This window comes from Lissotriton helveticus, chromosome 9 (genome assembly GCF_964261635.1).
Source record: "Lissotriton helveticus chromosome 9, aLisHel1.1, whole genome shotgun sequence".
Lineage (NCBI taxonomy): Eukaryota > Metazoa > Chordata > Amphibia > Caudata > Salamandridae > Lissotriton > Lissotriton helveticus.
This window is the reverse complement of record NC_136070.1, coordinates 612,701,129-612,725,373: the sequence shown is the minus strand read 5'-3', so window position 1 is coordinate 612,725,373 and position 24,245 is coordinate 612,701,129. Positions and strand designations below refer to the sequence as shown.

At 42.4% G+C, this 24,245-nt stretch overlaps 1 protein-coding gene across 1 annotated transcript; it reads right to left on the bottom strand.

The window, feature by feature from the left end:
• Positions 1-443: 443 nt before the first annotated feature.
• On the bottom strand, positions 444-24,145 carry LOC144781679 (SERTA domain-containing protein 1-like). Its single transcript, XM_078660652.1, has 2 exons — positions 23,988-24,145; positions 444-5,472 (listed from the first exon to the last, which is right to left on the bottom strand). The coding sequence occupies exon 2, from the start codon at positions 5,466-5,468 to the stop codon at positions 4,656-4,658; it is 813 nt and encodes a 270-aa protein (XP_078516778.1). The 5' UTR covers positions 5,469-5,472; positions 23,988-24,145; the 3' UTR covers positions 444-4,655.
• Between the last annotated feature and the right edge of the window lie 100 nt (positions 24,146-24,245).

Here is a 24,245-nt window from a genome sequence, read left to right as displayed (position 1 = left end):
CAAAAGACAGGGCACAATCATACTTCTGGAGGGCCCACATAACCCACCGCCTTTTGACTTTATTACATGTGGGTGTATGCATCTCAGGAAAAAAAGTGTTTGCAAGTAAAAACCGCTGTAAGAAGGCAGATGATGGGATATATTGCCATATACTCAACAGGTACCCAGTGACAATCACCACCACAAGACATAGGGGAAGGAATTCATATAATTACAATCCTAAGAAATGCCAACATCACCAAGGCCACCCTTCCCAGTCAACTCTTCTTCCCTTTGTCAGCACCCTTCAAGAAACCTACATTTTACATCCAGCGCTCCTTCAAGACTTTAAATAGGGATACTTATGTTTATATTGCATACATAGTTTGTGGGGACAGAAGGCTTACTGGTATTTTCTGTAGGACTTCAATGCACAGCCACAAGAAAAACTAACAGGCAGTCCATGATCTAATAAATCACTTTTATTAAATTATAAATATTTAGAAGAGATAAATATGTAACTGGTATTCGAACAAACAGAAATGTAAAAGTTCAGAACAATAAAATTCAGATGCTGAAGGCCTTTACTGCAGAGCATTTGGTTCACTCCAATGTTAAAACAGCTGCTCCCGTCAACGAACCACAAACGCTTTAAGAGAAAGGAGCATGCATGCATTTCCAGAGGACGTTTTAAGGGAGATACGTGTGCAGCGCCCAGGTAGCACACCAAAAGTATGCAGTGAAAAGCTACAGGGGAACATTTTGTTTTAAGATCATGCTTTACTTGTCACACCAAAGACACTTTGAAGGGCACTGCACCAGTATCAAATGATTGCAAACAATGGACCAGAAGGGTAAAAAATGTTACACTGCAGATTATATTCCAAATAGAAACATTGCTAAACTCAATCAAAAGTGAAAATACACTACATTTGCTACAAAGCCTATGAATACAGTCACTATATTTCTGTACCCATGGCCTGTTGCCTCTTTTTTTTTTTTATCTACCTGTATTGACCTTGAAATTTTCAGCCGTATTTCCTTGAACCTTCCTTATAAGGATTTATCAATAGCAAGATCTGCCTGGCAAGTACACGGTAAGCCAATAACCAGTTGGGAAGGGTGGTTCGGTACACAGATGTTATGGTCACTGCAGATGCTATGGTCACTGTCCATTATGGTAGAAAAAAATGCACATTAAATGGTCAGTAACCATCCTGCTGATATAACACATGGGAGAGATGGTGAGGGTGAACAGACAGCTTAAAAATTATAAAGGCAACAGAAGAATACATTCTTGCCATTCTGTTGGGAGTCCAGTATCACATTCCGAATGTAGTGCTACATGTTTTTGGTATAGAATAACCAAACCATTAAGAGAAGGGGAAGGCTACAGGTCTCATACATGCTGTGATGTAATCCTGCAAAGGGGGTTTTAAAGGTCCAGTCTTTAGATTAAGCCATGGCCAACATATTGAGATGTTGTATTGCTTTCAGGTTATCACTATGTAAAGGGCTTAAATTATTACAATCAAATATTAGGGACACTATGTGTAAATTTGCTTTTACGAAGTTAATGTAGAAAATGTCTAAATATCAGAGGGCTGATGGAGAAGGAGCTTTTTTTATGCAGACTCGACTCCCCTTACTGTTTTTTCCCCGCCTCTTGCACTTCATCCACGTTTGCAATTCAAGTGACAGTAGGACAATGAAATAGTCTGCATTAGAGGGCAGAGCTGACTTTTTAATTAAATATTTTTCAAAAAAAGATACAGGATACTATTTGTACAGGGCGTGGTGTAATAAAACTTCCATCATGAAATTAGCTGCAGTATGAAGACCGAGTTGATCTGGCTGCAAGAAAATCACGGGAAAAGGCGTAGCAATAAGTTTTTACACTAAATCAACAGCCCGCTTAGCAACTGCAATCAAAATGACCTGCAGACAATCTCCACTGCATGTGTTTTCAGTAGCAAACATGAGACATGTCTCATTAACTGCCCAGGAGAAAATATATTCGAAAACATAATTTTATACTTTTCTTGTGCCCACTTTGATTTTCAAGTGTCTGACAACTTGGGCTAAGGTTACAAGTCTTATAAGAGAACTTTGGTAGCTGGCAAGAACAACAAATAAATCTGTCTCTCTCCGGAGTAGCGGGCATGGTGAAATGAGGAGGGAGCAGAGATCACTCCTCTCCAGCTTATATGCTATGATGTTTGTTGGTAATGCAGTTATTTATATAGCACACAATCTGCCAGTGTCATGACATTTTAACACATTTGGTGGTTCAATGAAGACTTTCCTAACTGTTTTGAGACTTCAACTTCGGAATTACAGAAGTATAGGGAGTCCGGTTCTGTCACAGAAAATGAGACATTGGAAAAAACGGTAGGCCTTCTTGTTACACTGTAAAAACACCAACATTCAGAAAATACTGACATAATTAGAATTTTGAAATTATTCAAGAACGGAACAGGGGAAAAAAAAAAAAAATCTATACACGTGACTATCATCACTTAGACAAAAAAATTACAAACCGAACTGCAGGAGGCAAAACTAATCTAAAATTTACACCAAAAAAGGAAATCTTAGAAGAAAATGAAGCAATGCCGCAACCTGAAAATATAGCAGCTCTGAATTGTTGAGAAGGCATTCTTGAATCACCAAGCTTCAATAAGTTATATTAAAAATATAAGAATTTGAGATATATGTACATATATTTACACTTTTTTTGATCTGTATCAATGGCTTATTGTCATTGTCGGACACCAACAACAACGATTTGCTATAACTTAAGAATTGGCTTTTATCACCAGCAACTGAAACACCACATCGCATAAAAAAAAAAAATAGTTATAGATCATGAATTGCACAATTTTACATGGGGAATCGTCATAAGCACCGGGTGTTGCAATTACGCAAGTCAATTATGACCATGTTATCAGCCGTAAAAGGAAGATAAACTGGGTTTTACAGGAAAGAGTCAAAACTGCTAATTACAGTTTTTGCTATGCCAATGCATCTTCCTCATTCAAAATTGGTCTGAATTGGATATTTAAACGCCGTAATTTCCATGGTGTAGTTTTGTTTTTGTCGGCACTTGCTTACTGGCAAGGATAATCATCCAGCAATAGATGAACGCCCAGAAAAAAGGCAGAGAAAAAAAAAAAAAAAGTCCTGTGGTGTGCAGGCAGCATAGTATCCTCCACTACAGGGTTTAATGAAAAAATACATTCAGACTAGTACATTTTGTTCAAAGTTGCAGTACAGACCACTAGTTTCAAACTATCGTGCTCTTGAGCAACACTAAGACCAGTGCACAAATGTAAAGCAATTAATTACCGGTTTCCTACAGTAATTCTGTGGATTACTGAGCCTCTGCAAGCAAGATGTGTGCGTTAGGCATTTAAAAAGAAATAATTAATGATGCTCGCTGTCTGTAAAATGGGCATTTCAGGATCTATATTACCTATGCCCTACTTCCATGCCCAGTGAAACAGACGTCCATCCATATTCCTGATGGGTGAGACTGCATGGAAAAACTCATTGCTTCATATAATTTTCTTCACATGTGTATTGATGGAAGTCTGTTAGCACAAACAGTATGTAGAATCTTCAGCCTCTATTAGACTGCTGAGTTAAACAGATTTTAAAAGGGACAGGGGATAAATGTGCAGTAACACATTCATAACACAAATCCCCCACCAACCACCACGCATATGGGGGGGGGGCAAAATGGCTAGCAACCATTACTGCATGTTAATCACACATTTATTTTTCTCCAGGTATATCTTGGAGGGCAGGGGCAATAATGAGTGGTAGTGTAATAACCACTATAATGTATTACCTGCAGACTTTGCATGAAGGTCTAAATAGACTCATTTGCTAGGGTGGCCTCAGACAAGCGATACATTATGAGGTCATGTTGAAAAAAAAGGTAAGCGTGGAGGTTCCAATTTATAGCCAGATCTCGTTCACATTCAGTTAATGACTTCTACTCCTTTATATTATTTGTGAAAAACAACTTGGAAGGGTGCTATCTTCAAATAAGGGACTTTTCCTTTATGTAAAACTGGTACGAAAATTCGTGCTTAATCAGAAGCTGCCATCAGGTTTGAAAACAATCCAATCAGAATGTTCAGATACCCCTCACCCCACTATAAAAAGAGAGACGCTTCTCAGTGGACTCAATGAACTCTTTCCATACTCCCAAAGACCAGTCAGTGCACTCACCATAGCACAGGGTAATGACAATTCCATCATGTTTTCAAAAGCAATGGAAAAATCACTGTACTGATCTTGTGTTACTTGGTAAAAACTGGTGCTTGGTCAGGTGCCATGTCACTAGTCTGGCAGCAGAGTTCCATATTGCTATGCATGTGCAATCGTGCTTAATACAGCTACTGTGTAATTCTCATTCACACTTAGAGCATAAGTTACATTCTTTCATGATTTACTTAAATATTCACCGGCTGTGTTTCTAGTGCAGGGCTAGACTGCCTCCAGCAACACTGACATTGGCCAAGACAATTTTCTGCTAGCCACCTGGGACTTGCGCTACAAAATATAAATTAAAAATCAAACCACACATGTGGTATGAACAGTTTCACTTTCAGAGATGTACCACATTGTTTAATACTGCTGTCCCTAATTGACCTGTCGTTGTCAGTCTGTCAGCAGGTTTGAGTTCCAACAAGTACATCCATCAGGTAATCAAGTTCGGACAATTCCAGTTTTCCATTCTGACCAGCAGTAGAAAAACTGTCTTCAGCGTTTGAAAAGGCTCTGAAATTCAATAAGCCTGTGGCAGGCCAGGGGTCACAGTCATACATGGAAGTGTCAATGTCTGCAAATATGTCTTCGAGGTTATCGTCCAGGTAGCTAGTGGAGCTCAGCAGTTCCAGAGGCCCAACTAAAGCATGTGAGGAGCGACTTAAGTCCTCACGAGGTCCGTTCACACTTATTGCACTGGCTTTCAGAGATCCAAGCTGGTCTTCGTCAACCTGGAGAGGTGAACTGCAAAGTCCCTCTATGTGGCTTAAGTCTTCCAAGATAGTGGAGATGGAGGAGTACAAAGAGGTGTCAAAGTTTGACAGAAGGATGCTCTCCTCTTGATCCTCCATAGCCAACTTCCTGCCAAAGTCTGTGGGGTCAGGTTTCTCCCTTGGTAAGCTAGCCTGCATAGGAACTGATGAATCATCCATTCTGGAAGTGGTCACATCACTCTTCGGATCACCTCGACTGCCTTGCTCTCCTTGCATATCCCCCTGAAGACGACGCAAGGTATTGGCAACTAGCACCAAGTGTCTTAAGTTGGGCTCCACGTGCCGTAAACTTTGGTGCAATTTCACCAGAGATATGTTTAGCAAGGAGTTGGATTGGACAGCAGCCAGGGAGTTCGTCGTACAGGCGCCTGCTGACCCTGGCCCACCATCCATTCTGCCATCTACTTCACAGAATTTGCGCTTCACTCCTTTGGCCAACATGAATCTGCAACAAGAGATTCAAATATGTTAATATACAATTGAAGACAAAAAAAATGTGCTACAGACCGGCTAAATTTTACACAAATCTGTCCTGTTAAGGTGCGTGGACTTGGTGGTGGTCTTTGCATGCACCACTACTGATTTAAGTTTCTTTAAAATCAATTCAGGCGTTTCAAAATTGCTGGCTCTTATGAGGTAGTGGGAACAACAATCAAAAAATGGCTAAAGTACGACATGGTTACAAAAAGTGATGTTAGTTTGACGCTATACTGGGTCAAAAGAAACATCTTACATTTATCTTATTAAGAAATGTATGTATCACAGCCTGGACAAAAAGTGAAATGAGGGCACAAAAACCAAGAGAAGAGATACAACGAAATAGGGGAGGGAAGAAAGGGTTCATTAGTTATAACAGAATGGAGACAATGAATGTTTTATGTGGACTGTAATACAGCAGATGGTCCCCTAGCAGAAGGGTTGGTGGCATGAAGGCAATTGCAGAACATAAGAATATACTACTAGTGCATATGGCTTCAGTTCAAGATGAGTCCGTAGAAAAAGTGTTTTTCCAAAATAATTACCAATTTGATTTGTGACCAGATTTCATTATCTAAATTCGAATGTTTGACTGCTGCATCTGTAGAGATTAAAGTGGAAGCACAGACTTTGTGTTGCTGCATTACAAATGGGAAGACACCAGTATGTTGAAAGTGGGCTTAGGGTCTCTTAGCTGCAATTAAAGGCTATGAGATTAGCCATTGAGTGGCAGCATCCCACCTACTCTAAATGTTATTTCAAATGACCTCTAGTGTCTAACAAGAGCACATCATTTGCAACTGCATTGACATGACCAGCGAGGTGGGCATGGGTCTCTCTGAATGACAAGCTCTAGCCTCTATTTCTACGTTAACTATTTATAAAGGGCACTATTGCCCAAGTAGGGCTTCCCAGCGTGGGCGGAAAAGACAGTCAATAGCCAATGTCGAGTGGGACAGTTAGAATAACCAGGTCTTGGGTTGTTACAGAACACTGAGCAATATCTATGCTGCTAAAGGTCATGCCTAGGGGGCTCTTGTGGAAGGAACATGGCTAGGTTTAGCTGATGTGTTAGGGGTGGGTGTAAAGGGTTGTGACTAAACCTGAAGTATGAAGCAACTGCCTCGCAATGCATGGCTAATGGCCAATTGAGATTTCTGCCCACCTGCGATGGGCATTAAAAGACGGACAGCAAAGAGTAGAACATTTTATCACAAGGAAACTGTTGATTCAATGAGTCTTCTCGGGGGGCACGTGCTAAGTGAAAGTGGCATGTGACCTTGGCCAGCCCATTTTCAACCTGCTGCGCCAAGTGTTCTGACGGACAGAAGTTTGCGCTCGTGGGCCAGTCACTCGGTGTGATTGCTGTGCTCTTCCACAGAGTTAGGCATTTATTTCCCCTATGGAGACGAAAGTCTTCAGAAACGCGATGCCTCCCTCTGCACAGCCACTGGGTCTTATATCCCTAAACCTCAGTGTAATAAATAAATCGAGACAATCAACAGAGGCTCCTCAAGGGGCGTAAAAAAGCACATAGCACAAATGCGGTATGGCTCCAAAATGGGACTCTTTTCCCGGCTTCATAGGGTGAAACGAGGTGGAGAGGAAGTAGGCATCACGTGAGGTGTACTCTTAAAGAGCTCAGGAAGATGCACTGTTTTATTAAAAGCAGTCAAACATACAACAAAGTATTAGCCATTCATAAGGCGATTCAGCTAAAAAAGCAACGAAGATATATATTTACCATTAGCTCTATCAAATCACTAGTGGTTTTCCCCAAGATCACACAAATGAGTTTGATTAAGTGGGAATGCTGGGATAAGAACTCGATCTCCAAGCCACAGAATTGACAATCTGTTAACTAGTACAGGGTGCCCTTAGTCCGTGCAAAGCTCAGTCGGTCGCTAGGCCTGATAAATATGTCAAAACAAAAGTTGCAAGTCGAACAAGTCAGTCACGAGAGTGGCGAACTTGAGTTACCAAAGGAAAACGTAGTTGTACAAAGTCAGTCACTCAGTTCTGAGACACCATCCACTAGGCCGCGTCTGATGCCTGCGGGCATGGTGGGTACATAAATCCTATCCCAGCAGTCCATAGCAACACAGCGCCAGGAATGCGGGCCTACCACTCCTGCTCGCCAGTATGTCATACCAGAACAGCATGAATCAGAGTGGCGGCCGGCTCATGGGCTCCCGGTACCCATCAGCACTGCTTTGTGCTAACCTGGCAGCTGTTTTGAACACACACGTGAGAACCGTGGATTTTAAGGTGAAGTTCTATTCGTTTCCAATCGTGCTCCCTTTCAAACCACTACTATTACACTGGTGAAATGTCGTTTTAAGAGGAAGGCAGGTTGCTTCATTTTACTTTATTTTGCAATGACCATACCATTAAGGTGTGGTATGAATGTTACCTTCTGTGAGGAAAACAGATGTTTGGGATGGTGTTCTGGGCTGTTAATGAGAGTTCTAAGCGAACGTTTGGGACTCGTGGAAGGTGCCAGGCTGACATAACGTATTGCCTTGTAATGTTCCATTTACCTCATGGTCTGGATGATTTTATATGGTTGCCCCTTCCCCAAAAATACACTTTCTGGGGTAATCAGATGCATATATATATTTTAAAACGTTACATTGAAGCAGCACTGAATTGTATACCACTGCTCCTCCAGAGTGCCCTTTTCACGGAGCACAAAATAACTGAGTAGCCGCTGAAGGAGCTTAATGTACATGTTTTCCTGTCAGTGACTTCGTCCCGCCCCCCCCCCCCCCCCCACACACCCCCCGACATAACAAAGATCCCAGAAGCAGGGCCAATGCTTTAATTAACAAAAGCAGACATCCCTCTTAACAAGGAGCGGGTTATGACCAAGAATGAAGGAGTACAAAACCCTGCCGTGGCCACCAATATTCTAGCTCGCATGGACTCGGACCTACGGGCTGGACAGAATTGTAGTTAACTTGCTGCTAGGACTATGGCTACCGATTTTATGGTCCCGGTTTTTTTTGTACTTTAATGTCAGTGTATATATAAATATTCATATTCGGTTGTGTGAATAAACGAAGGCGGTTACTCAGCTACAAGAAGAGGATCACACAGGACTGTCCCCGCTTTGTTGTTTGACTGGTTCGCAGGAATCCGACTGTGGAGAATCTAAACTCCGGGGATGTCGTGAGCAGCAGAGGCGGCACAGGGGATGATGATTCAACAGCTAAAAGCGGGTTTCATGAACTCGTCCAATTCAGAAGCGCCCCCTCCCCTCTCCCCCCGGAGTGGCTGAGGGGGCGAAAGACGGGGGTGGGTAAGCTTTTTCGAAGCTCGCTGCTGATTCAGACTGAGACTGCTCCACCCAAACTCGCTCCTCTTTTTTCTGACGCCAAGGAATGACAACCCCGTTGTCTGACTAACCAGTATCTCAATAAACCCCCACAGCTACCAGAGGGATCCCGGACTACTGCGTATTACTGTTCTCTGGACGCCTCCATCCCAGCCATTCAATTACAATCAATCAATTGCTAATGTTTCTGCCCCCTCCCCATTTTTTGCAGTTTAATATAGCGCGAACTCGATCCGAAAGTATTTGAGCGCTTTACATGAGCACCAGAAAAATTTCACAAGGACACGTTCGTTTTTTTTTTCAAAAACGGGTAGAATTAAGTAACTTGCCCAGATTCACAGGATGTTGAGCCGATACCGAGCCTGGTTCCCCAGTTCCAGAGTCGGCAGCTCCACCCCAGTACCTACATGCACTCGACTGTATGCCATTTGCTCGGTGCGGTCAGTAGGGGCGAGGGCGGACGGCAGCCGGTCATTGTGACTGGCATTTTCGAGGTGGGCTGCACACTAGGAACTGCATGGACTCATCCACAGCCTCGTGCTTCCAATTGCAGTAACTTTCTCTTGCAGCGTGGGTCTGGCTTAAACTTTTTCGCCTGGATTGATTTTGAATTCCAGTGAGGCATCAATTAAAAGGTAAACGGAGATTAAATGCTCAGCAAATCATGAGGTATCCCTTACCTGAGTTTGGGAAAAGTATCCAATGTGGATGCCCGTACACTCATCAAAAAAGAAAGAAAGCTTTTTTAAATTCATTTTTTATTAAGACCCTCACCCATTTTAGTAACGTGCTTCATCATCTGATCTGACCCTCACCCCCAGGATGGGCTCAACCCTATTCCCGGGAGCACTTCTGCGACAAACTGGGCAAGAGCGGGACCTAACAGACAAATGGGAGGCTTGGTACTCGAAGACTGGAAGAAGGGAATAGTGATCCTACAACGTGGTGAGTAAGATTACTCACCTTTCAGAAAATGTAGACTTCCATGCCTTTAATGTACACATGTCAACATGAATAGTAGGCAATACCGAGGCATTTAATGTAAAATGCATCCCAATGAAAGCCCTGGACCAGAGAAGCCGTAGAATAGGGGCTGAAACATGAAGACAGTGATTTTAGGGTCATAGGACACATCCTCGGCAATACGTTTTTATTCACACCCACCCAGACTACGAATAAAGGAACGCCTAGGCCTGTCTGAGTATTTTTTACTTTTTAGATACCTTGGCTACAAAAATATCTAAAGTGGTTTCTTGTGTTGTATTCTATGGAATGTGTATCCTTTTTGCCTATCTATTCCAAGGTCTCCCCCTCCCTCCATGTGGGTAGGGCTCCTGTTTTAGGCCTTACCTACTGTTTGTGAGAGATTTAATGCTCAACATACCACCCCATTAACTGTATGGCATGTAAAGGTCACATGTTCTGCAATGTCCTTGTAGACAAAAAGTATGATCCAAGGTACAAAAGATGATGCATGGAGTAACCAATTAAATATGTAGTAAAAAGAACAGGAATACAGTGACCGTGAACATACTTTGTATACTACGAACCCATGAGTGTCTTCACAACTGTTACTTGACAGAGGCAAGTACATGCTTTAGCAGTCAAGGTCACAGTAGGTCATCATGCAAGAAGAGCTTTCTGGACACCCAAAATAGACAACTGGTGCTCTGAAAATCTCAAAACTATGAAATGCACATAAGCCACATTACGGTGCATTGGGCAAGTTGAACTTCACAGTTTTAGTACTATTTCTTCAAAACTTTACAGAAACTTAAGTCCAGTTGCTGCCCCTTCCAGAACCACATGTAGATAAACATTTTAAATAAACACCTCCTCACCCTTTAATCAGCACAGCATACAAGCCAATAAAGGCAGCATTGGGAATTCAGTTATTGTTTAATAAGAATCTATTGCTTTATGGTAACGAATGAGTGAAACTAGTTACTGCTACTAACACACACAAAACAGATCAAATCTGAGTCGTTAACAAAACACAAATAGCAGGAGGGGGGGTCATAATATCAAAGTATTACTGCATTATCATAAAGCAGGGGTCTCCAACCTTTTCTGTAGTAGGAGCTACTTCAGTTCAATGAAAATCATCCAGAGCTACGAATATTAGCATTGCAATAGTGACCATGTCAGACAAGATTATATGGACATAAAAAGGCGCACCAACTGACAGTTTTAGGGAAGGCGCCCAACACAAAACAGAACTTCAGTGTCCCAGACGTCGGCTTCACTTTGACATTTGCAGCACCAGTACAAGTGCCTTTATGGGGCGGATTCAACCCCATTGCTCTGAAAAATCGGACGTTTTGAATTCATTCTTGGTGCAGAATTTTTACGCATTTCTGTGGTTACTACACCACATCGTCTGTTTAACAATTCAGAGTACTGTTGTTCTGCGGAGTTGTATTTATACACATCTTTGAATAAAGGACGGGCTCATGGACCTACATTACAATAGAAGATATTTTCTTTTTTTTGCCCAGGGTGTTGGACGAAACGCATTGGCTGTTATGTGCTATATAAATCTTTTTTTATAAAAAATATTGCATCAAAACAAGAATAAATTACACACATCTTGGAAGTTTTGTTTTGTGTTGGCCTCCTTTCCTAAAACTGTCATTTTGTGCACCCTTTAATGTATATTTGACCTGGTTTAGTACTTTTTTGGACTACACTTTGGTAGCAGGTGTTGAAATGGAGTGCACATGTCAAGGATATTCCATTGTTAATTGCTTGGAAGATACAGGTTGTGTGCGATTTGAGAGGGTCTGCTGAAGTTTCTGTGTCAGACAAGATTATATTAGTGGTCACTCTATGCAAGATTACCAGTATTGATCACCTTTGTGCATCAGGCATGGTTGAAAAGCATTAATGTAAAACAAGTACTAGCAAAGCCAATAGCTCTCGCCTATGGGCGAGCTATTTATTGGCTTTGGCAATGTAATACTAGTAAGTTATACTGAAAAAGAACACCTTGTGATGGGCCAGCAAAGCTCACCATGCTGACTGGTAGCACACGGAGTCGCACCTACTCAGAGCTGCACAAGTGAGTATGTGTCTCTTGGGACAGGGCATAGATATTGATCGCGCAAGCAGACTTGCATTTTACTCTGGGGGCTATCGCAATACAGTTCAGCTCAGTCCATAAGCCAGCTGATTGCAGTGGAAGGCATTTTCTTGGCGGCAAACCATTTAAGGAGTAAACATAGATGTGGTTAAGCTGCGTGTAAACACGGTCTGCAGAGGGCAGACCCAACAACCCTCTGGGCTCATCGTTAAGCAATGATCTGGAAAAAACATTTTAAACATGGATGGAGACTAATGCACATTTATAAAGTACACCCCCAAAGAACTGCAAGCAGCAAGTGACATTGTGTTCCTTAACATATCCCCCCTGCCCCGATGACCCAGGTCATAAAAAGACTTGATGCCACCTTATGGAAAATTAATGTTTTATTAAAATAGACCACCATTTTCAACTTATATGAAAAGCCTTTAAAGAAGCAGTACAACATAAAAGGAATGTATGAAGGAACACTGCATGCATTTCCCACACATGCCTTTACTCCCCAGTCACTACCCCGACTGACGTTACCACACAAGTTGTTACAATGACTTGCCGGGGGGGAGCACTGTACTTTGGAATATTATAAATTACTATTCCAATTCGTGTATCAGTATGAAAAGTGATGGACTTAAAATCCATCACCAGTCCAACAACGCTCCCCCTAAAGCAAGTCTTTGTTAACGACTTACGTGGTAGAGGAACGCATGGTAATGTCGCAGTCAGGGTAGTGAGTGCAAAGTAAAGGCTCTTCATGGTTCTGCCTGTGGGATAAATGAGGTTTCCCCCGTAGAAGTAGACACCCCTGTCACAAAAAGTACATTTCTTTCTAACAACTCGTAGATTTCAATAAATATTTCTCTAAGAGGAAGTATGCCACGGGCAAGCAAGGTATTCAGCTTAAAAGCATGTTCAAAAGTCTGCACTTCAGATACAACAAAGCTGAATTGTGTATCCTTTACAAAGCGCTCCCACGAGTTGCAGGAGGCAGGTTGGGGTGATTTCTGGTCCCCCATGAGTAATGAAGCGCAGTGCCCTTTTCGGTGCAGTCTGATGCTTCCTATCCAAGTAAATACGTAAGATTAGAGGATTTCTCGGTGCAGAGACAAGCAAAAATGTCTACAAGTTGTGGAACAGCGACAGCTTGGCACTCAGCATAAGGCATGCAGCCAATGGTGGTACGAGTGAGGTGTCAAGGGAAGAGAGTGGATTGCACAAAGCAAGTTGCTGCCGGCAATATTAAATGCATACGAAATGGGGACAAAGGGAAAATAAGGTATGTTGATGTGCAGCAGATGTTAAAGCGTAAAAAAAACATAAGAGTTGAAAACCTAATCATAAAAGAAAAATGGCTAAAAACACAAGGTTTTGGACGAGTGTAGACATTGATACTTCTGGGCGATGGGGGGCAACCGGGTGGGTGTGGTTGGAGGGGCGTGGATAACTATGATTTTTTAAATAAAAGCACTGTGAAGCAGCCAGTGCTTCAGATCGATTTGTTTTCCCTGCAAATCGGAAGAATTAGCAGAGGCCGGGTGGGAGAAGAAACTGGGACAGGAGGGCAGGTGCTAGGTAAGAAGAACGAGAGGCGGGAGGAAAGAAGGTAAAAAAATACAAATATAAAAAAATGTACTATGACGCTGCCAGCGTAGACCGCGTCCTAGCACTTTTTTTCTACAAGAAATAATACTGGAGTCAGTGTGAGCAGCTGATTGCCAGCTGAGGGACACTAATCAAGCATCATTAATCTGTGCTTGGTCCCTACGCCACAGAAGGAAAAGGAAGTGACTCATTGAAAGCGCTGACCAATTGGAAGGTAGCAACTAATAGCAATAAAGATGACAAAAAAATGGTAAGTAATGGGCAGGTTCCAAGCCCATTACTAAACACAAGAGTATAGCAAGCAGGAGCGTATGCAATATGTCAGCCATAGGTGCAATGCCCCAGTCACCAAGATATTCGTAATAAGTCTCCTGATTTATCACCGAGATGCCAGCTTTAAATATACTTTAGACATTTAACGATTTTCCTCCAAACATCAGCTTATAGGTTCAGAATTTGCACAGATTTTCGTCTCACATACACACTTTTCAATTTTGGGCAATATATATTAATTCAACCCAAGCAGAAGCTTCTGATTTGGTGGCCAGCGCTGCAAAAAGAGCTCCTTCCAGGTAGCTGGACAGCTACAAGTTGCTCACAAATTACTTGTCAGAGGAGCCCATTTTAAAGAATCCAATAATCAATATAGAGCTTTGACCGGATTCATATTTGCAGCTGCACAGGACAGCACTTGAGAAGAAAACTGCTCATGTAGTGGACTTTGTGGTCTATCAGTCACATTTCTTTAAAAAAAATACAACTTCAGACTCAGGCTGTATAGAAGCTAGTGATAAAGTACACGTGTATTAAAAGGTTTTAGCTAGTTAGAAAGAACACCACAATAACAGGAGTTACAAGATAAGGAGAAATACACCCTTAAATTTTCAACAGTATAAAAATATTTGCGCTGCTTCTCTAAGTACATTACACCTCATTGGAATCACACCTCCAAGTAGGTCCTATAAGTAGGTCCTATAAGTGTTAAAAATAAGTGTTCTATCCCTAACATTTGACTGTGCAAATACTCTATTATTGGAGCCAAAATGAAATGACAAAGTGCATGTAAAAAGTGATCACTTTAGAGAAGCAGCACCAACCAGGTTCGGTGAAATACTGACTAACTATGGAAAACCTGTAGCCCTCGCTACTAAGGTGTAAATGATAACTCAGTGTGAATCACTGTTACAAAGGAAATCAAATACGATGCACTGACATTTTGCTACTAATGCAACGTATACCTGTATGCATTTTCTGGAGGCATCTCTGAGATAATTTAAAACTATTACTTGTACTCTATTGTGCCTGAGCACTGATAGTATTATTCTATATAACAGCCAAAAGAGTATATGAAAATTGATTCGGTCTTGAAACAGACAATGGTCCTGATGAATCCGCCATGGCAGAGAAACATGTAGACATCTGGAAAGTAACCTTTAAATATAATTCCCCCAAAAATTGTGTAGTACAAAAGTGCGCATTAATAAAGCTGAATAGAGCATCACGATCACAGACAATTTCTAGCGCTGCAGGGATTTCTTCTCTTTATGCCAGGACCTAGTCGGTCACTCACACAACAGTGAGGATAGCAGCTTCGGGCATTCAAGTATAAAAACGCAGCACCACCCAGGACTTAAGGATGGGAAAGACATAGGAGCTGGGATTTAAGGCAAGGATAGCAACACCTCCGGGTAGTTAGGATTGCGTTTGTCCTCCCTCTTCCCCATGTACTGTGTGGGCTTGTTTCTAATAAACACAGATGACAAAGGTGGACAATATTCATGACCAAACCCACTTAGTGCTACCCCCCAATGTGATAGCTTTTTTTTTTAAACCTATTTTGATATTGGCTCCTCTGATAGAGTATGTGAGCAGTTAAATGCTAAGGATGAGATACATTTTGTTAAGCCTGCTGAGACCAACTAGGATGTGTAATTCCCACGTTGGAAAGGAAACGGCACGTCCTGCCAGTTGAGACTGGTAGTTTGCAAACACCGTAAAAAACACTTTATTCACACTTTCTTGAACCAGGCGAACTTTGAATAATACACTCTGGATCCATGCAAAGACCCTCCTTTAGGTAAACTCACAAGCACAAATCCGTCACGCGGTTGAAACGAAGGAATGGCAAATGCTGCGCTATGCAAAATAAATTAGAACAAAAATATATTTTTTCTTAAAACACAGTATCAAGTAGTAGTATTTTTGTCAACAATAAAAGTTAGCTGGACGTCTTTACTGGAATTGTATTTCTGGGGAATAGTATCTTGTTATAAAGCTACAAGGCTCCAAGGACCAACCCTTTGTCTAACTGAACTTCATGGGCAATGGAAAGGAAAGTAACCCAGTAGCAGCAGCACCAGCCTCCAGAGGTATCAATAATAAACTAAATGCCAATCTCAGATATACGGAGTGGTTCCAGTGCCCAGCCTCAGTTCACAATCACAGACCTGACCTTAGGGACTTCGAATACTTTCTTTTTGTAAGTAGCACTATTCTGTCATTACTATGGCTTTGAATCCACTTTTCTCAAAAAAGAATTTGACTCCGCATAAACGCGTGTGTGGTCTGTAAGAAGCATCCTGATAAGAGAGCATTCAGAAGTAGATTGCAAGTTATGCGACTGTTGATGGTAAGGGGAGCTAAACCTACCCCACACCAGCAGGCTCTAAAAACGTAAGAGGCTTACAAATTAGAACTGCTGGTCATGATCCCTTGGCATATCACCTACACACAAAAAGTGTGCAGGAGATGGCTATCTGGGATTCAAAAGCACTAGTTAGACTTTTCAAAGGGAGGTGGCGACACCTGGATGGGTTAGTTCATAAAAAGTTCTAAATATACTCCATGAACCATGGAGCACGTTTTTTACATCCTGGCTACGAACTTATAGGCTCAAATGATCCATTTGTGGAAAATAGCTGTGAACCAACTGCTTACCCAGAATAAAGCGAGGTCTTTTCTATTTAAGAGTCACAAAACACAGATGCTTAAGCATACAATCTTTTTAGGTTGTTGAAGCATAGAAGTGCTGATAGTTTTTTCACATGTTGAAGCCAGACATGTGGCTTTTCCAATGCCGGGGGGGGGGGGGGGGGGGGGACCATGAAATGTTCTGGATAAAATGCAAATAGGAGCTACACTAATTTGACAAAAGGTGCGATGGACCAGTGTACTTTTCAAGTGTGAGGCAATGGTTTGTGCATTTCAACAGAAGCAATTCCTAGAGGGAGGAATGATTCAGCAAACAGACTGAAGCAGAAAGAAATACTCCTCTGGATGGAGCCAAAGCCCACTATGTATAGTTTAAAAAGCTGTTAACAGTAGGTAACAAGTGTCTTCACTCCCAAGCCAGACCTAAAAAAGATCAAGTACAAAAATAAATAAAACACACCAGTTACAATGTACCATGCCACCTATGCACATATTCCAAGATACCATCACTGACCTAGTTTCAGCCAACCTGTTTCCGGCATTTTCCATAGCCATTTCATGGAGGTAGGTAGCAAGGAAAGCATCAGATGCCAATAGCTACCAGAGCAACGGTCTCCTGGCAACCCCACTGCACTGTTCCTTCGTTTCCACGACTGGTATAATAAATTAACAGACTCAATTTCTTTTATTATTAATTCGCTGCTGCAGCGTCTACCCACTGCGTGCACAGTGTAACGGCAAATAATGGAGTTGTCCTTTTAAGTGTTACCGTAATCTGCATCAAATACAACATTCTGTAGCATCAGTGCTAGAATAAAAGCATAAAGTTATAAGCCTTCAGTTATTAGGAGATGACATGTATTTAAGTACCAGCTAGCACTGCAAAAGGTTAGAATTGTTGTTATTGCGCCTGGAGACCTACACAGCCTACCCAAAAAAAAACTTTTTAAAGCAAAGAGGAAAAGCACAATAAGACTCTAACAGTTGCTGACAGCCCTGCAAAGCGTTTAGCATTCAAACTATTAAACGTAAACATAGTTGCACCGTATTCAACTTCCTGAGCAGCAAACGTGAGCCAAGCATACCTTTACGAACCACACAACCAAAGCCCCATGCAATAGGCTCTTCCGTGAAAAGGGCCCCATCATCCACTAAAATTAGGAAAAACGCCATTCTTAAGGCAGCAGGCTTGCCTGGCAGACAGTCAGGGACAGAATGGGAGCGCCAGACCAAGTCACTAACCTCTGTGTGTAAGACAGTAATAAACACACACTAGCAAAGCCAATAGGTCTGGCACAGACAGCCAACCTAATGGCTTTGACGTTGCTCGTTTGGCAAATGTTACTGTTTAGGGAGCTGACAAACTGAATGAATATATATTTTTACAAAAATAAGGACGGAAAAAATGGGAGGTGAAACAGAACATTACAAGAGATTGATTCAACTTCCTGTTGCAGCTGCTTGTTGAGCGACAACCTGTAGTCGTCTTTCCGGGATCCAAATAAAGGAGACGTACCACACATCTGCATGCTCGAATGGGGAGAATAATCCAATGGCTACTGAATGCAACGGTCCACCTGAAGACACTACAGCAGCAACCCCGTTGTCATGCTCTTTGAAGACGGACTAAGGCTGGAAAACGTTATCAGATGCGAGAAGCATCAGTATGATGCAACGTTCTAAGAACTTCGGAAATACTCGGAGAAGATTTGGAAACACTTCTCATTATTCACCAGACACCCTCAGGGAATTAGATCACTCGAAAAACTAAAAAGAAACAAATCCATATGTAGAAAATTACAGCAAAAAAAAGGAACCCTAAACCCGATCAACTCAGCAACGTCCTCGTTTACTGAAGAACCCACGGACAAACTTTATTTCTAACTCACAAACTTCCCTTGCAAAACGCACTTACGGCTTTCACTTGCGGCTCTTATCAGAGGTATATTTTTTAGATGGAATCGGAATCTCTCACGACAAAAAAAAATATAAGATTTTGCAGTTGCGCCCTCTTTAAAGGTGACATCTTCAAACGGGACAATTGGATTATGCATGCCGTCCTGACAAGGTCTCAGGATCCAGTTTTGAACAGGCAATCTTGAGTCGTAGTCGGAAACAGGAAATACTATACAGTGACATGACTGATTCATATAATAGTAACAAGAAATGGGGCGTGGACATGGGTGGTTTGGAAGTAAGCAAATTAAATATTGCTGTAGGTTATACCCAGACAGTAGCTATATAAACATTTAGGGGAAGCTTTTTAACGCCTTCATTAGAAGGATGAAGGACTTTTAAGACACTATTTTCAATAAGACCCACCTGCAGTTTTATCAAGCATCTAAGAACATCGATCTGAATGTTTAAGGGTGCCCGGCTCTACGGGGAATGCAGCTACACAGGGACCTTGATAGCCAATAATGCACAAACCTACTCAAGTTGATAGTACTCATGGTCAGCATCTGCAGATAAGGTACACCTTCAATTAGACAGCATGCTATTTTCTATCTGACCACCATAAAATGAAGTCTCCTTCTCACACCTCTTTAGCCATCACACAGAGTGCTGCATCCCATGACACGCTACACTACCCTGGTGGCCATCGCGCACATCCCGGGAACACCTACAACATAGGATATAAAAAATACATTAAAAAAAAAACTGACAACGTACCCCAAATGCACACTATAAACTGCACTGATTGTTCCCATGAATGCAAGCGCGTCACTGCCCTAAACAGAGGTAGTAAGAGGTATTTCAATGTTCCAATATAATAATTGTGCAACAAAAAAAACCTGTACATGGGATTCAAAGCTTTAACTTACATTTTATTTTCTTGGATAAACCTGTGTCGGGATTTTCTGAATAAAGTGCAAGTGATAAACACAGAATAAAAGGCAAAATATTAGCGCCTTTCTGTCTAGTGGTGTTCTGAAAAAAGACCACATGACCACTTTCCCACTGACCCAAAGTAATGTAAATGTAAATGTAGTACACTTGTAAAGCGCACAGCTGCCCCAGCAACGGGGCGTCCCGGCGCTGTATAACTCTGGGGAACCCGTCCTGGCTTTCCCTGTGGGATGGTCCCTTGCTGGGAGTCCCCAAGGTGGAGCCAGGCATCCCCGGAATTGGTGGGGCCATTGTGGAGATTAGGCAAGCTAATGCCCAGAGTTGCCGAGTGGAACCCCTGATTAGAGTAAGCACCGAAGCGAGAATTATCGAGTCCGCTGACCAAGGTCCACAACCCTGCCGCGTCGGGAATTGAACCCTGGTCCCGGGCTGACTTCTGCTCTCAGGCCTGCTGCCTCTAACCAGTGAGCCACACTACTCCACTATCTATCTATGTCAATACCCACTGACAGTCAATCATGGCCAAAAACACACCAAATGCTTCTGTGGAAGAAGATTCTGCTGGGAAAACCAACTTACTGATAGAAAAGGTGCTATGAGAGGGTAATCACAGGGACAGAAACGGTACACCAAACGTGTGGGAACGTGATCACATTTTAACACAAAACAGAACTGTAGAGCGTGTTCCTCGCAAGAAGTACGAGGTATGCGCTCACACCAGTTTGGTGAAAGGTTGGCACAACCAGATACCGCCCCCAATACCTGGGACATAAGGTGATGACTCAAGTGCCAAGCGACTTGTATTGTAACAGGTACATACTGCGCAATATCAACATTTTGACCACAACACAATTGATAAGGAACAATATTTAGATGGGCGAGGAAACATTAAATTTTCTGATGCACGTTTTATAGGAGTACAGCCACATCATTGTAATGGCCACCCACATGACTGTTTGGTATTACCCACTCGAGCCTCACTACGTAAACTGCATTAAATACACCACGGAGAACAGGCCCACACATGAGTTGTCATTCAAATCATGTGACAAACTGGCTTCATTGATAAATATCCAGTCAAAATCTTCGGTTCCTGACACGTACCCCTTACACAAATGTTTAAGTACTCTTGTTTTGTGCATTTGTATAGCGCTAACCACCATTTTTATGGCACCATAGCGCATTACTTATCTAGTTGTCTTTTCGAGCACAATTCTCCAAAGGCCATTTATCAAACTGGAAAACTAGGCATTTGCTGGTTCGTCATGTGGTATTTAGTTGGCTGCGGTTTGTTCAGACGCAAGTTTTAAAATTGTATGTGCAACTTATTGTGAAAGTTAACTGAGTTTGACAGGAGGGGATACTGTGCATTTTATATACATGTAAAATCCACTTCATTGATCTATATGGCAGTGTTGTGCGTCTGATGTATGTTAATTTTAGTTTTATCTGTGTGTCCCTATGGTGCATGTTGTTGTAATGCATCAAAGTGCAATTGTTTTAGCGGTGCTTATCCAACGATTTGACTTTGGTGTGGGCGAGATTGGCAAGACCATTAACAGGTCCTGTTGCAGTATGACAATGAAAACGACAGAGGGTGGTCTAATTCTTGAGAATAAGGACTTTGGTATATAGGAAGTAATGGCGCACAGCAAATATATGTAAGTGTATATGGGTCGCAATAGTGCGTATGGTGCTACCTAGGAAGAGGAGACCCTTGTAACCTCTTAATGACTGTAGGGAAACCCTACAGCAAACAAGTATAGCTAGATCCTGTGCACACATACAAAATTTCAACAAGAAATGCAAATATCATTCGAAGCAATTTGTACAGAATTCTGGGTGATGTTGTAATTTCTTTATTCCGATGGAAAACACAACCAGCTGACACGTGTTTCATCGGGGATAAGTGATCCCATGACTCTTCAGAGCTTGTGGAAGTTTGACAGAAAGCTGTAATGTCCCTATGCCGGTGATAATTCCACCTCAGTGGCACCACCGAGAGAACCAGCCTCTCCAGGACACTCGCATTGCTCTGTATCCAAACGGATACAGTGAACACTCACTCGTGTTCCACCTTGAATGCACTCTTATTTGACAAATAGGGGAATACTGTTGGTATTTAGACTATAGGGATACTTGATTGACTCACGTGTATTCTTTTGGCGGATTAAGCTGTTTACTAGCTCATTACAGATTTTCACAGGACACTTGCTTTGCGCACTTTTCCCCACATCGAGTTCTGCCAGGTTGGAATTATCATCTGCATTCGGATCATGCAACATTGCTGCCCAACTTCTCAGACGCCTTGATTCTTATCACTTTGGATTCAACTTAATAACTTAACTTGTGCCCTACCGGGTTGGAATTATCACAGACATAGGGACATTACAGCTTTCAGTCAAACTTCCCTAAGCCCTGAAGAGTCGTGGGATCACTTATCCCCGACGAAACAGGTGTCGGCTGGTTGCGTTTTCCATCGGAATAAAGAAATTACGACATCACCCAAGAACTCTGTACAAATTGCTGAAAATGATATTTGCATTTCTTGTTGAAATTGTGTATGTGTGCACAGGATCTAGCTATAATTCTTGAGAATAGACTGCTGTTGCGTACTTCATGAAAACCCAATTATCGGCTGTCAGAGATGTGTGGTAAGGTACGTCTATAATGGACTGATTGTAGGGTTAAGTTTTGCTTTTGAATTTGAACAAACGAGAGAGAGTAGTCCAAGAAAAAACTAGACATGCTCCAAAACCAAAGAGGGGCACAATCCCAACTTACCTATTTGGACGCACTGTGTAATCTTGAGTTGGCCACCCGGTCTCTTTGTCTCAGCTATTGTAACACTTAGTCCAAGGCCCAACCAGAGGTACAGAGGAGGTCCAAATATACAAGTACATATAATGCAGGTTTCAGCTTACCCTAGATATTCATGATATACAGTAAACCAGCCAGAGCTTAACAGTGCAAATGTCTATAAAACTAGAACAGTGTAAATGTAGACCAATGTACCCAAGTTAACACTTAAAGTAGATAATGGCATATACTATGCCACCAGCTTTTGTACAGTGCATTCTAACATTTGCAAGTCATGCTAGCTTTTGGAAATCTGGGTGTCTTTTACTGAACAGTTTGTGAATTCTCATTGACTAGTCATTGCGCTGTTGACTCCTTGTATGTGGCATACGAAATGTTCAGCATTGGGTAGAGGCTCCGGGGCCATGAGTTGAAACCCATGGACAACCACGTATGCCATCGCAGCAGAGACCCCCCTATATGGAAACCAGTCATAGCCAGCCCCAAAACGGATAGGCCGTCCATCTGAATGAGTACACACGCAACTGGCATTGCAGTTCAACCTCGACTGTGCTTGTGTAGGGACAGGGCTAAAACTGATCTGCATATGGTTGGTCCCCATCAAATATTGTAGCGGCATTTCAGTGCTAAAGACAGGTTGTAGTCTCATTTACTTCGTATTTTCCATCCAGCTCATTTTACTGTTTACAGGTCGATCCTGTAACGCTTACTAACACATTAAATGTAGTGATTATAAGGATCCCTGCATTTTTAATAACTTATACCCGCTTAAGCGAGAGTCAATTTTTTTTGTTAAAATCTGTAGATTGCCCTACAGATGGCGGATTATGTGACAAGCAGCAAATATGATTATGTGGAAAATATTGCTGATGCAGTATCACATAACTCCAGAGGCCCTGGTCATAAATGTGGGCCTACAAGTCCCAGCATGAAAATTGCTACTGGCAGTAATAAAAGTACCTATAAAAAGGTGCCAGGCATAAACAATGGCACTTTGCAGGTTCGAGTGCTTAGCAAACCATTCATGTAGTACCTATTGTTTATCCACATGGCTTTGATTAACTCCACGTAAAGGCACCAAGATGTAATTAAGAATGCAATACAACAGTTAATACGACCCATCACAACAGAGGTACCAAAGACTATTCATGTGATGGGCTCTTGTTCTTCTAAATAGAATACAAGAAACAGTGGGGCACTTACCACTTCCTCATGTTGCCAAACAGGTGATTTCTACATGTTTTCGTCAATGTACCCATCAAACGCGATATTTCATGGCAAACTATATTATAACATTTCTAGCCACAATTCCTCATTCGTTTTACCAAACACTGGCAACAGTGTCAGTCATTCCATCGGGACCGATTTCCCTGAAGCCATGCACAACGATTGTGACAGACCATCTCTAGTTTTGTTTCAATTCTGAAGTTAATTATATTCAAGAGTGTAATGCAGGCCTTAGGGATCTATTTTAAGTAACCTTTGTGGAGCTTGACAGAGACCCTGCCTCACACAATCTGAGGCAAAGTGAGGCTAATAATCCTAAGAGTCAGCTGTCACGCAGAACGCTTCACACTGAAAACACTCCTTTAGTCGGACTAAAAGGAAACCCATGTTTGCTAGTTCACCTACACTATGTGGCTTCGGTGGACCCGGTTCACACTGGCTTGCCCCGACCCCGCGGGGGAGGGCACAACTTGGGTCTATCACTGCCGTCTCTGCCAGGGTGCCAGGACCTGCCGGAGTGTAGATGGCAGAGTGACACCGCGGCTTCCCCTGCTGCGGGAGAGGACGACCCGCCAAGTTCGCCGCTGGGTTCTATGGTTCCCGAAAGAGGTCCCCCTGGCACAGAACGAACATGTACCTGCTGCGCGTGCCGCTTCCCCCTCCGTTCCTCTCAATGGGTGGCGTCCGGACTCGAGGCACCTGGACGATCCCTGCGACCCATCCGAACACCACCACCGCTTCGCTCGTATGTAGACTACACTTCCGTCGAAGAAAACCATCCGGGCTGTACTTCTGCGTCACACGTACGTCACTGTGTGTAGAACCACCCACTCTCGCACCGCGACTCTAGTGAAGAGACTTCCGCCGACGAGAACCATCCGGGCTGATGCTGCGT